Source organism: Pollicipes pollicipes, unplaced genomic scaffold, assembly GCF_011947565.3.
Source record: "Pollicipes pollicipes isolate AB1234 unplaced genomic scaffold, Ppol_2.1 Scaffold_4295;HRSCAF=5057_pilon_pilon_pilon, whole genome shotgun sequence".
NCBI lineage: Eukaryota > Metazoa > Arthropoda > Thecostraca > Pollicipedomorpha > Pollicipedidae > Pollicipes > Pollicipes pollicipes.
Window position 1 is genome coordinate 11,930,620 of NW_023596461.1, and position 12,961 is coordinate 11,943,580.

The window sequence follows — 12,961 nt, forward strand, 5'->3', positions numbered from 1 at the left end:
AACGTAGAGAACAAAAACCAAGACGCCTTCCTTTGCCGAGAACAGTTTCGTGCACTCCATGGCCTTCTGCTCGAGTATACCTGACGCCGCCATTGCTCGCTGCCCCCGCGCGACCCCGGCGTGACTAGTCTGACCCGGCATGCCTGGTAAGCGCAACCTGTTGGATGGCGCTGGAGGTTGTTGCCAGCGGTACCAGGTGCCGGATAACGCCCGTGCTGGTGGCTAGTCGGCTGTCCCCATCCCGTCGCACAGCTGACCCGTGAGCCTGCAGCCGTCCTCACCGTCTCTAGCCCTCACGCGCTCCTGACAGCGCCTCTACCGGTGGCAGGTCGTTTGGCGGCGGCCCACCGCCAGCCACACACTGCGTGCCGGCCGCTCGGGCTGTAATCGGTCCAGATGGGTTCCGCTGTGCGCGCAGGCCAGCTCCGTAAACCGCCGCTCTCTGTCACCGTTGGGCTGCCGGTGCACCAAGGGCTGTCGACAGATCGCGTACGTATAGTAAAGGACATTTTGTGGGTAGTGCAGCGTTCCACCTGAATATGTAAGTGAAAGTTTAACGTAATATCTCACTGCTGCTTTGTTGCCGAATTGTCATGTAGGTTTTCTTTTTATTTTTTCTTAACGCTTTCGAACACAAATTCGGCATATTTGGTTTCCAGTTACGTCAGGGTCATTAGTTACGCGACATGTTCAAATGTTTAATTATGACCTTCATGTCTGTGTCTGATGTACTATGACACACTGACATCCTGCTATCAGCTTTTCGTGCAGTGTTTGTTGAACATATTGCAATCTCCATGTTTTCAATTCCATTTTTCGAATCATTTAACACAGTGTCACTCGCCGCCACCACCAAACACTTATTCGAACCCCACCAATGACGGGTTAACACATTCCGTTCGAATGCCTTTTGCTCGGGTGGGCAGATCAAGCTGGTCACCCTGAGATCTCGGAAAGCAAGAAAGCTAAAGGAACTGAATTCAAAAGGTATTTTGAGCTCTGTGTGAACTCATATGTGTTAAGATTTAAGGTTCTTAGATCATGGCAATCTGGTCAAACAGGAGCAAAAATGTCTAGTTTCACATCGATGCCCGAAGTCCCCTCCCCCCCCCCCCTCCCCTACACCCGCCTATTTCCATGAGACAAGACCGTCTGATGCAAACACTGAATCTAGATGATGCCGGTGCTAAGAAAATGTCATCTGGTGCACGTTTACATTTAACGACATTTTTCGACCTTTGTAGGCTAATTGTGACCAAAAGTTTCAAAACCTTCTAATTTTTGCACTTGAAGGTGCATTAAGAATTATGCTAGGTGGTATGCTCCTAAAAACAAAATGTTCCCATGTGATTTCTAGGTACGCAGTCTTTTCTGAACTTAAATGAACTTAAAAACCGTGTGGAAGGTGCATAATGTGGTTCCTCCTCTCAAGAACTTGAAAACAGCACAAGAAACTATCCTACACATTAAGTTGCGGCAACAAACAAACTATTTCTTAACTTCGTCTAGCCTTTGTCCTTGACCTTGAGCTATTGGAATTCATCAGTTCTTATGTTGCCTAAGAAATTATCTTCGAGATGTATGGCTTTCTTTAACGCCCTCCTGTTAAATCAGATGGAACGATTCCTTTAATACTGTCGTCGCTGAACCCACGGCCTGATTTCCACTAGCGGTAGGACAGCACCCTTACAAGGCACAACTAAACTGCTGACACTGAAAATCCGCTATACATTTGTCTACTGTATCGGATATTTGGGAGCGGCTGCGCCGCGCTGTGCACGAATCATTCCGTAAAATATTGGGGGGGGGGGGGGCGAGGAGGGGGTGAAATACACCCACACCCAAGCACATGTTAATCTGTTCCCGGGTGGCCGGTCACACGCCACGTGCTCGGAGCGGGTCAATTTCGATGCCTGAGACATAAAAAAGAACAAAAACTACAAGAACCAACTTCACAAGATACGGTTGCTTGTATGCGAACTAAATTTTGTCACGCTTTCAGGCCCCTAGGCCATACCTTCGTGTTAAACAAGATCAAACAATGCTTAACTCCCGATCGGTGTTAAAGGTACAACCACAACTCGTTATGGAAGTGTCTTCAACATAAATACCTGCTCTGAGCAAAACGAAGCTGGCATTTATTTTAGATCTGGGGCCTTGCTTGATCTTTAGATGATCATGGTGACCGAATGCAGCATTGCTTAGGATCTGTAATATTAAGAAACGTCAAAAAGAACAAAAGGTAGCATGCTGATGAAAAAAAATGCTGGTCCTTGTCATTTTGTCACTTTAGGTCAATGACATTCTCTGAATTTTACGAACTTCATGGAAGATCATCTTACAATCCCTGTTAGTAAAACCTCAAAAGTGAGCACCACAAATTACCACACCAAGTACACTCCACCTTAAAAAAGGGTTCATTTTCCCCTTGGTTTGACCTTCATGCATCACCAATGTTAAATAAAGTTATAGTACTGCTAACTTATTACATCTCACTGTATGCGGAACTAATTCGTAAAACACTCCGTTCTGGCATGAGATTGAACGAGTTCTTAGAGGTTGCGTTCGCTGATAGTCACGGGCTAAATTTCACGGGCCATGATCTAGATAAGCGGCCTTAAAGGGATGCTTCACACTTGAAGCAATCATTAGACATGATGAAACCACGTCACCTACCACATTTGGCATACTTTTTGAATGATAAATATTGTTGCAGACGGCACAATTATTTCTTGTGTAAATATGCTCCTCAATGCTCCATTGTTTGATTACGTCACAATTTATTCCACATTGATTGAGCGCCGATTGATGGCCATTATACCTAGAAACGCGCTCACAAACGCCAGACAAATGCCTCGACAACTATATGTGTCTTGGCCTTGATAGCCGTATGGCTTATAGAATAAATAAAATTTGAGTGACGCTCTTAGCACGTCGTGAATGCAATGGTGACTTGGAAATACTGAGTTTGATTTCAAATAAAATGACTCTTACGGTACCTTGGGCGTTGGGGTACGGAAAACTTTCACCGTTAACTTCTGCCTATGCCCTGGCATTGCACGATCTGAGCCCATAGGTCAGTGCTAAGCCAACAAACACCACTTAGTGTGAGTTCTGATTTCAGAAATCCATCGATTGAAAAGCTTTGGATAAAATCTCAAAAATCCTAAGCAGCGCAAACCTAAAATTAATGCCAAATGATACGCTATTTAATTGCCTACTGCAGAGGAAAATTAGGCGTTGCAGTGCAGCGCTAAGCTTTCCGAACCTTCTTTCGGAAGCTTCTAGTAACTTCTATTTTTCACACTTTTTGATTTTTTCGAAACTTTTGAGAACTCTTCAAAAACTTTTAAAAGTAATTTTCAGCGCTATAAAAATTTAGAAAACCAATCCGGTCAAAATGACTGCGAACTCCAACAAATGCTTGCACTGACATGCATATGCTTTGACAACGAGATTTTGGTTTGTCGGGAATGTGCACGTTAACTGTTTGTGATATCCAGATATGTTCCAAAAAAATCCATTTTGGTGTCTCTCTCCCTCACTTGTCAGCAAGTGAGGGAGATACGCGGCCACAGAGCACTGAAACATGCATTAGCTTTTAGTAAGGCCACTCGCGATTTTCAAAGCTGCCACGTTTTGGAGTTAGCTGTTCTTGATCAAAATCCAGACGGTATTATTTCAAAAACGGGTCAAACATTTGCCGGGTGGCTTAAAATGTAAAGCGGGTAGCGTGACAAGCCACTAGGTACCTAGACGAAGATGAGTGGTGTATGATATCCATGATCGCATTAGTGGTGCGTTTAGGAAACTGCAACATGTACCAATTAGACAAGATAGCTGTTGTTTCACTATATGGCCAAGTATTCCCTCTTTGTTCACTGGCATTCCAAGGCTGAAAGGAGTATTGTGAGGTTAGGCGGGGAGGCTTATGTCAGGATTAGTTGCATCGGGCATTCCGAAAAGATATAAGAAGTGACACTCCTGGCTGCAGCCTTTTCTCCCTCTTTGTCCTAACTGAAAAAAATTGCGACTCACACTGATGTTACGGCGCGCACGAGCATTTGCATCCGATTCGGCCACAAACACTGGTTTCAAATGCCCGCTTCTCATCTATAAGCCTTTGACATCACAACTGGTCTCCGGAGTGGACAGATGCTGTGTTAGGCATATGTGTAATTCGAGCCTTCTTTGGCAGGGATGATGACCTGTCTCTGCGCTACTATGCGCGGATGCTGTTCCGCGAGATCCAGCGAGACGTCGTGCTGCTGCCCATGTTCCGGGAGTACATGCAGCGCCCAGCGCAGCATGTGAACGTGCCCGAAGCCTTTTATCTGATGAGCCTCTGGATGGTTCCGGAGCAAACCAACAACCGAGAGTCCAGTCTTAAGACGTGAGTCTCCCATATCCTTACCAGATGCTCGATCTCCATGCGGAAATTGAAAGTTTGGCACGAACATGTTTTGCCAGCTCGACTGTGTTTCTAATGTGTATGTAGCTCCTTCTGATGGGCACAAGTATGCAACTAATCTCACAGCTCTTTTCTGTGTTTATCTGTGCCGATGATAGCTGACTGCAGGCGTCTGTTACCAGTGGTTATGGCATTTTCAATGTTGTCGCTCTCTAGTCAAATGCCACACTGCGCTGTGTTTTTACTACAGGGGCATCAACAGGACTTGACGCATGGTGTAGCAAATAGCTAGGTCAAACTTAGTATGCCAATGTGATCGTGGTTTTCGCCAGAGGAACGGGATACAAGGCACTAATCTCAAATCTGGATACAGTCTTAGCTTTGCAACATTCGTCTCCATCCTCCCCTTCCCCCGTGAACAAAGACGACCTTTCATGCGTACATGCGAGCGTTGACTTGGCGTGGTTTTTACAGCTGCTACATGAAGGTCGCCGGCCTGGTTTTGGACGAGCTTCGTCGGAAGCTCCCGGAGCACCCGGCCGCCGCCTGGGATACGTGCAAAAAGAACCCGTTCGGACCTACGCTGTGGACGGACGACCAGACACTGCTGCTCCTGGACGTGCTGAACGTCGTGCTGTATGACCAGCTTGCCCTGATGAAGGATGAAGAGCCGGCGTACGCACCGACTGCCGAGCTGAACACACTGGTGAGTGTACTGCATTAAATATTCATCAATGTTTCCTGGACGTTGGGGTAGGTGAAATCACACACAGGACAAGCGCAGTCTTCTCTTTCTGACCTGTTTTGCCTGATGTTCTTTTCCGTTCGGGGCTGTGAATTTCGAAGCATACTGTCAGTCATGCGTTTCCGCCGGTTCGTCGTAAGGTTCATTATGCGGCTCCTGTCAGATGGCTTAACACCGAACACCCTGTTGCGATGTCTGCACAGATCCAGAGTCTCCGTGAAGATTGTTGACTTTGACGGCTGACCATGGTAGACATGATAAAATGCTCGCCAATGTGGTCGTTTCTAATAGGCGATGTTTGATTTCAGCAAGTGCGATCTCCGATTTGTAGTATATTACTGGCTCTGTGACTGAATGGTGTGATGGGCCGTTTGCTCTCGTTGTGTGCAGGTTACTACTGTTGCCTCCAGCACAATGCATTAAATGGCTTGCTGTTTCCTTTTTCAGGTGCTCTACCTTCGTCGCCACCTCCACTGCGCCGGCTCCGGGACGCAGACTGTAATGGGGACGGTCTACTCCTCGGTAGCTGGCATGCTGGGTGTCAACCTCCACAATGTGCAGTTCCCGCATAGCTCGATGATCTGCTGGCACCAAACGTAAGCATTGTCGTAAGGGTCATGGGGAATGGGTCTTCTGGCACCATTGACGCTAAATAGACAGACTGGCTGCTCAAGTCACGTCTTTTTGGGTGTTCCTGCCTTTACGACGTGCATTTATTCACCAGTTTTTGTAATTACTTGATGCCAAAGATTTTGATGCATTTTTCATGATAAGGCCTGCCTTTTGATGTGTTTGTTTCTTTCAACAAAGCCATTTATTCTTGAAATCAGCCCTGGTAAGCGCATCACTTCATTGTTCGTTAAAATTTTCAAATTCACCGTTATATCTGCTCCTATAAAATTTTCTTTGGAGCAGTCGGTAACTACGGTACGGAGGAAGGAAGCCAAAATAGTGACGTGGTGTTACGTATGATTTGTGGGTAATGACATTGATCATTTCCTTAAAAATAGATATTCATTTCCTAAATGTAGCATCCATATTGTATGAAGCCAATCGCATTGATGCATGATGTGTTGTCATTTTGTGGAAATGCAACAATTGTGCACCGGCGGTGTTTGTCTTGTTTGGTCTTGTCTTGTTTACCTTTTTATGATTGCGCTTTTTTGCCTGTTTCTTTGTGACTGAAGTTGTCTGTTGCACATTGATGTACTGCAATTGACGAAATGCGTGCATCAATGCATGCAGTTCATTGTGCACGATGTCTTGACGTGCTGCTCCTCACGCAGGGACAGTGAAGAGTACCTGTTCATCGACGTTGTCCGTCGCGGCATGCAGCTATCCAGAGAGCAGGTGTTGGAGGAGTTGAATGCTGTACATCCGGACATGGATCTTCAGATGCTGGAACCCTTCCCCAGAGCAGGGGTACGTGATGCATCTGATGTTGCAAACTCTGGGTGAACAGGCCCTGTGATGTAGAGTACGTGGAGTTTTTCTTGAACAATCTGCCGTTTTGTTTAACGAGTAGTTATATGCCTGCCTTTGGCAAAGGGACCGTGCAGAGAAAGCACCAGAGTCTGAGGTTCAGGGTGTTTTGTTCTTATATGAATCTGTGAGTACCAGCAGCCCCGCTACAACTTGTGATAAGTCCTACCGTGTGTACAGTCTTCAGTGTGCTGTGGTGCCAGTATGATGTCCCTCCATATCTTACGTGATGCATTGTTTTTGGCAGCTGCTGGGCCGCCTGATCAATGGCGCCACCCATCCAGAAGCCCGCCGGCCAGAGACTGGCTTCGACCTGGTGTCGTTTGAGACACTGGCTTGCTGGGCTCGCAGCGACTACCGCCTGGACATGGCTGCGCTCGACGACCTGATGTCCGCTGTGGCTCGCTCCAGACCGATGTACACACGCCGCCTGCTGCAGGTCAGTGGTGCTTGATGACGCTAGACCTTAACATTCAGCACGTGCAATCTAAGAAGCATGCATGAATCGCTTAACCCAGCATGTGTGCTATGTGTAATCGTCTAGAAAGCCTCGGCTTCGACCAATCGTCTTCGTCGATTTCATTCATCAGGCGGTGCTGAGGTGGGCAGCGATGGCACAGCGGTGTCGCGCGCCTTCTTTTCGTGGCATTTGGCACTTGTTTTCAACCGTTGTCGGAAGTACACGTCTGGTTTACTTTTATGTGCCTAATAATTGTGTAAGATGTAGATGTGATCGGACGTCTGCAAGGTGACGTTTTAGCCTCATCTTTGGTTCACGAAAATATCGAATTCGTACATGGCTCGCAATCGAGGGCTGTGCGTTGCGTCCAAAATTGTGTCAGAAAAAAACACGTGGCGATACAATGAGGGAATCTGATGTGACTTTATTTTCACTGCCTTCTATCTGCAGCAATTCATCCAGGCTAACGGCGTATTACTGGCGGAGAACGAGAGGCGTGGCTTGGAAGCACTCATGAAGCACTTCAAGAGGATGTATAAACGGCTGACGCTCTCCCTGGATGAACAAGAGGCCATAGTCCACGAACTGGTAATAATAATAAACTGGATTTGATAAAATTGCCGATGCGTGAAGTTACTCCTGTAGCTTCTCACCAACGTAATGCGGAAGCGTGCCTGTGCGTACGCGTGTGAGTGGTGCAGTTGGATTCCGTGGTGCTGTTGTGTGTCGTGTTATGTTATGCATGCATGGTGGTCAGTCAAGTGTACGTGTTTTTGCAAACGCACGTTAAAATGCTGAATGCTAAATGCCGCTGGCTAAATTCCGTTGTGGAGCATGTTTAATCCCATGTCTAAGCATCATCAGCATACAAGTGTGATGCAGATGTGCTGTTGTTACGTCGTTTTGTGCGTGTGAGCTTTTTGCTTCAAGGATTTGTGGATGCCCTATTTTCCCTTTTTGTTGTTTCTGGTTTGGGTGATGCTCGGTACTGCCATCTCAGCTCATTTCTTTTCAGTTATGTTTTGTGTCGCGCTACTCATGTTATACCATGCCCCTCAATCATCTTCCGAGGTTGTGTGCAACGCCGTCAGTATTTTCATCGGTGTTACAGGTGAACCTCCGCGCGGCGGACCGAGCAGCGGGCGACTATCCGAGGCAGTTCGGCGTCGGTGACGTCGTCACGTACGGCGACGAGCGCCTGGCAGTGGTGTACGGCTGCTCACCATACTACGAGGTCTCACAGGTACGAGCGGTTTAAATGGAGTGACAGGATCAGGCCAGTCCATGTCTGACCCCATTTGTACTGTTTTGTAAAGAATTGATCTAGTTAAGTGGCAAAGCCTGAGAAGTCATCTCGACTTTTTTGTTGTTTTGTCACTTCTTCCACAGAAAGGAAGTCGCTGAAGGCCTGGTAAATATTTATTTGTGTGACTAGTGCTGTCCTTATTTTGCCAACAGCGATCTTTTTTGAAAGAGGGGATGTGGAATGTCTTCAGCATGTTGGGTTTAAAGTATCTAATATGGTCAATTATGGTTTTGCAATGTCCTGTCTGCCATTCACATAATTCGTTTTCAATGCATTCCATTGTCGTATCACAAATGTGTCTTTCTGTTTCATACAGGCATGTTGCATTTGTGTCAGTCTTTCCTTCTGGGCTTTCCCCTTCTTGATTGGTGGTAGAAATCGGTGCATCAGTGATGGGCATGTAGCGTACCAATTTGCCACGGATGTCACTTGAATTCCTTGAAACTCACTTGACGCGTGAAAGTTCCTTACCAGTATTTCCACGAAGCCTCACGGTTTCCCCTCGCTCTCATCTGCTACGACGGCCACGTGGTGTGAGTTATTGTGTTGACTCGGGGTTGGTGGTGTTTGCAGGACTGGATAGCACATAGCCGCGTCTGCTCCGGACTTGAGCGGGGAGAAAAGCAACCTTTCTACAACTTGCTGATGGAGGGTGACGGTTTCGGATGCATGGCTGAAGGTGAGCAGGCTCCCCGAGTAAATGTTGTGCACCGATTTGGAGTACATTACACTGACATCCCACCAGTATGTCAGTTACGAGCAGAGCGCTGGCATATTTTGTTTGGGTGCATTGGACCAGCTTTATGTACACCACAAAGGTGCTATGTTGAGTTGACTATTGATGATGTCTACATGGGAGCTTTCGGAATATCTGCTCTGATTCGTATTCATTGCTATTTCATAAGTTCCAATATTTCTACATTACACAGCCAAACTGGACGTTGCACTATGTGGTGCAGCCCACGCCCCTAGCTGCTGTTGAAAAAATATTGTTGGGCTGTCTACAAATCACAGCAACTTGCAATATATCTTGCACCCATTCTTGTGTAGAGCGCCCCTTCTGTCTGCCACTAACAGAAGTGGATGTATCATTGCAGAGGAGCTGCAACTGGCCCCAGATCCCCAGCCTATCGATCATCAGGAAGTGGGACGCTTCTTCACCCGGTTCGACGGGGAGCGGTACGAGCCGATCGCTCCGCTGGCCATTCTCTTCCCCGAGCCGCGGCGTGAGCATGAGTCAAAAACGAGCTTCGTGGAGTCTCCGATAGATGGCAGCGACAGCGACTGGGAAGACGACGTTGAGGATGAAGAGGAAGAATGGAGACGGGCACCTCCCACAGTGTGGATGGGCGTTTGGCCAGAGATCCTTGCCGAGGACTCAGATGATGAGGAGGACACTGATGACGTTGCCGTGGCCGGTGACTGTGACCCGGTGGACCATTGATGGGTGCGTTGAATTGTGCGGAAAATCACAGGGGTTTTCTGAATACCTCAGCTGCCTCAGTAACTCTGTATGGCTGTACATATGTGCATATTTGTGTGCAGGTGTTTTGTTTGCATCTAACCCATGGCATTTCACTGTGATTTGTCACGCTGTATTGACGCCTTTTATCCCAGGCAGTCGGTGCTTGCAGACATAACGTCATGATGCTGTTTCTCAGGTGCCTTCATTTGTATGTGATAGTTTTTGTGCCATCGGTTGTTTATGTCATGCCGGCTTGAGAAATATGTGCATGTGCCACCCGTACATTTGTTTGTATCATGAGTGATATGTGACGAATGATTTCGTACCTGGCATGCAGTGGTGGCTGTGCGAAAGCTCATCAGTGATATTTCGTCAATTGTTAAGGCATTGAAATGTGTCCATTGCTTTGTTCATATCTATGCTCAGGCATTGAAATGTGTTCATTGCTAGGTCATCATGGGCTATTGCTTACATACCTGTGATATGTTTTCAAGTCTTGTGCCTTCATTAACGCCGATAATTGTGTCCTGTTTATCTACATTTATCGGCGGTAGATAGGCAATTGGTGATTGCGGATGTAACGTGATCATCCTGTTTCTCAGGCCCCTACAGTTGTATGTGATAATTTTCTGTGCCATCAGTTTTGTATGTAATACGAGCTTTAGAAGTATGCGCATGTGCCATTTCTACATTCATCTGTATAATATGAGTGATATGTTACGAGTGATTTCGCCCTTGGCTGTGGGAAGGCTCATCAGTGATGTATAGTCAATTGTTTAGGCGTTGAAATGTGTTCCTTGCTGTGCCTTAGGGCTTCGTGGGCTATTACTTGCATAGCTGTGATATGTTGTAAAGTCTTGTGCCTTCATTTTCGCCGATAATTGTGTCCTGTACATGCACATTTGTCGGTGGTAGGTACCACGTGCCGTTGGTAACGCAGTTTTGCAAAGGAGCGACTTCGGGCTTTGCGTGCGTCATATGGCACGAAGCCCTGCAAGATGTGTAACCATGTGTATATGCGTGCGCAATATACTAATAAATCGATGTCATTTTTCCTGAGATGAATGCAAGGCGGATTTGAATACACTGAAGGCCCGCTTTTATAAGCAGTGAGACAGCACCGATATTGCTCATGACCTATGATGCGGCGCGTCAGCATGGATTGCTCTCCATCATGTTTGACATGAATTCCTGAAAGAATTACGTAGGGCTTCGGTAATTTTCAACAAGCAGAAGTCGTGCATGGCGAAATTACTGGCACGTGCGGGGCCTCACAACTCGCGTTACGAGCGGTGGCGCAGGCCCGGTAAACTTCGTTGGCCAGAAATCACATGTCTTCAGCGCCTTTGCCGGTTAAGTACTTATTTCATTTTGAACGTGCACATATCGTTGCGACCAGATGTCCGAGCGTGAGGAAAAATGCGAACAATTCAAAAGAAACAAATAGTAGGCACTCATGTATGTGACTACGGAAAGTTTGCGCCATGGCAAATGGCATCAGGCTACCTGTGACCATCGCCCCAGTCGGATCGCACGTTACGTGCTCCTTCCACCCGCTTGATCCCCTTATACGCTGAGTGAGTGACCGGCCAAAACCAGTGAGAGAGTCCGCGACCCACCACTGACTGGTGACTGACAAGTGACTTCCATTAGGATGGACAAGGCCATCAAGAGAGCGGTGATCGACGCGGTGAAGCAGGGAAACCTCCTGAATTCTGTTAATGAGCAGGTGACGGTGACCGTGGCCGAAGCTGTGGTCGATAAGGATGAACAGATCAAAGAGTAGGGGGCTGGGGGCGGGGGGAATAGAGGAAACCAAGCGTAAACTAGATACCAGACTAACGAGGCGTGTTGACCTGTACGTTAAGTCACTCAGGTCAAAGTTTCAGGTTCCTAAGTCATGACCTTCGTGTTAAAAAGGTGAAGCAATATCAAGTTTCAGTGTCAGAGGGAGGGGGGGGGGGCGAATACATTGTGTCCCCTGCGCACTTAGTCACGCTGCCAAGCGCATCGTCACGAGAAAGAACCGCTTTTTGCGCTTTGACGACATTGCCCCAACGGACCCGATCTGTAGGCAGCGTCACCTGTAGGCGGCAGCACCACCGTAGTTAGCGCCACCACCGTAGGTGGCGTCATCTACAACTCCGCGCAATTCGTGCCGAGCCACGTTAGTGGGCCAAGCGCACGAGCCAATGCTGGATTTAGGGCACTAGCAAAACGGGAACATTTCATCAGTTTGCCCGTCACATAAATCATGCGCTGAAGTGATAATCCAGAGTGAAATCATACGTGTAAAACAAAATAGCAACACATGATTTACCAAGTGCAACCACAGAAATCGGGACTGATGGAATAGTGACTCTTTAATTCGAAACAAACGTGATGCACAACGCTAGGAAAAACTGGGCTTAGCTTCCCCGCACTGGAGATCACTGGTTAAGAGAGCATTTGCTAACTACGGGACCACAAAGTTGTTTTGTTGATCAACGAAGTGATTAAATGCGTTTAGGTTTGCGTGTGTATTATCTGCACTGATGATCACGGTCCAAATTTACCTCATCCGAGACAAAATTAACAATTCATCGAAAAATCTTAGCTGTACTAGTTAAAAGGAAGGTGCCAGATTTCATGAGATTGAAGCAACCATCACATAGGATGCAATCAACAAGCTTATAATCATCAGTGTGCTTTTAAGTGGCAGCGGCTGATACGGAGTGGCATAGACCGCTCCAGATAAGAAAACTGTTATATCTGGTAACTGTTCTTTTCAGTGCGTCATTCTTTCATTGCATCGTGGAACGTTTGTGTGACGTTGACGTGCTGTCAAATGAGCCATGCGAAATTACCACTCGTAGTATCTCGAACTCGTTGAGAGATGGCAGCACTGGCGCATTTTTCACTTATCGACCACAGCTTCGGCCACGGTCGCCGTCACCTGCTCCTTGACAGAATTCGGGAGGTTTCCCTGCGTCACCGCGTTGATCACCGCTCTCTTGATGGCCTCGTCCATCCTAATGGAAGTCACTTGTCAGTCACCAGTCAGTGCTGAGCCGCGGACACTCTCACTTGGCTCGGCCGGTCACTCCCCCGGC

The 12,961-nt window shown here is 47.2% G+C and overlaps 1 protein-coding gene across 1 annotated transcript in view; it reads left to right on the forward strand.

Annotated features, from left to right (window-relative positions):
- LOC119097159 (F-box only protein 21) overlaps positions 1-10,849 on the forward strand; it is a 13,335-nt gene extending 2,486 nt beyond the window's left edge. Inside the window, exons 2-9 of the mRNA XM_037220218.1 lie at positions 4,199-4,393; positions 4,886-5,117; positions 5,604-5,752; positions 6,443-6,578; positions 6,886-7,077; positions 8,210-8,341; positions 8,978-9,083; positions 9,502-10,849. Of these exons, the coding sequence (XP_037076113.1) occupies positions 4,199-4,393; positions 4,886-5,117; positions 5,604-5,752; positions 6,443-6,578; positions 6,886-7,077; positions 8,210-8,341; positions 8,978-9,083; positions 9,502-9,848 (1,489 nt within the window). The 3' untranslated portion in view covers positions 9,849-10,849. The remainder of the gene's footprint in view (positions 1-4,198; positions 4,394-4,885; positions 5,118-5,603; positions 5,753-6,442; positions 6,579-6,885; positions 7,078-8,209; positions 8,342-8,977; positions 9,084-9,501) is intronic.
- Positions 10,850-12,961: the final 2,112 nt, after the last annotated feature.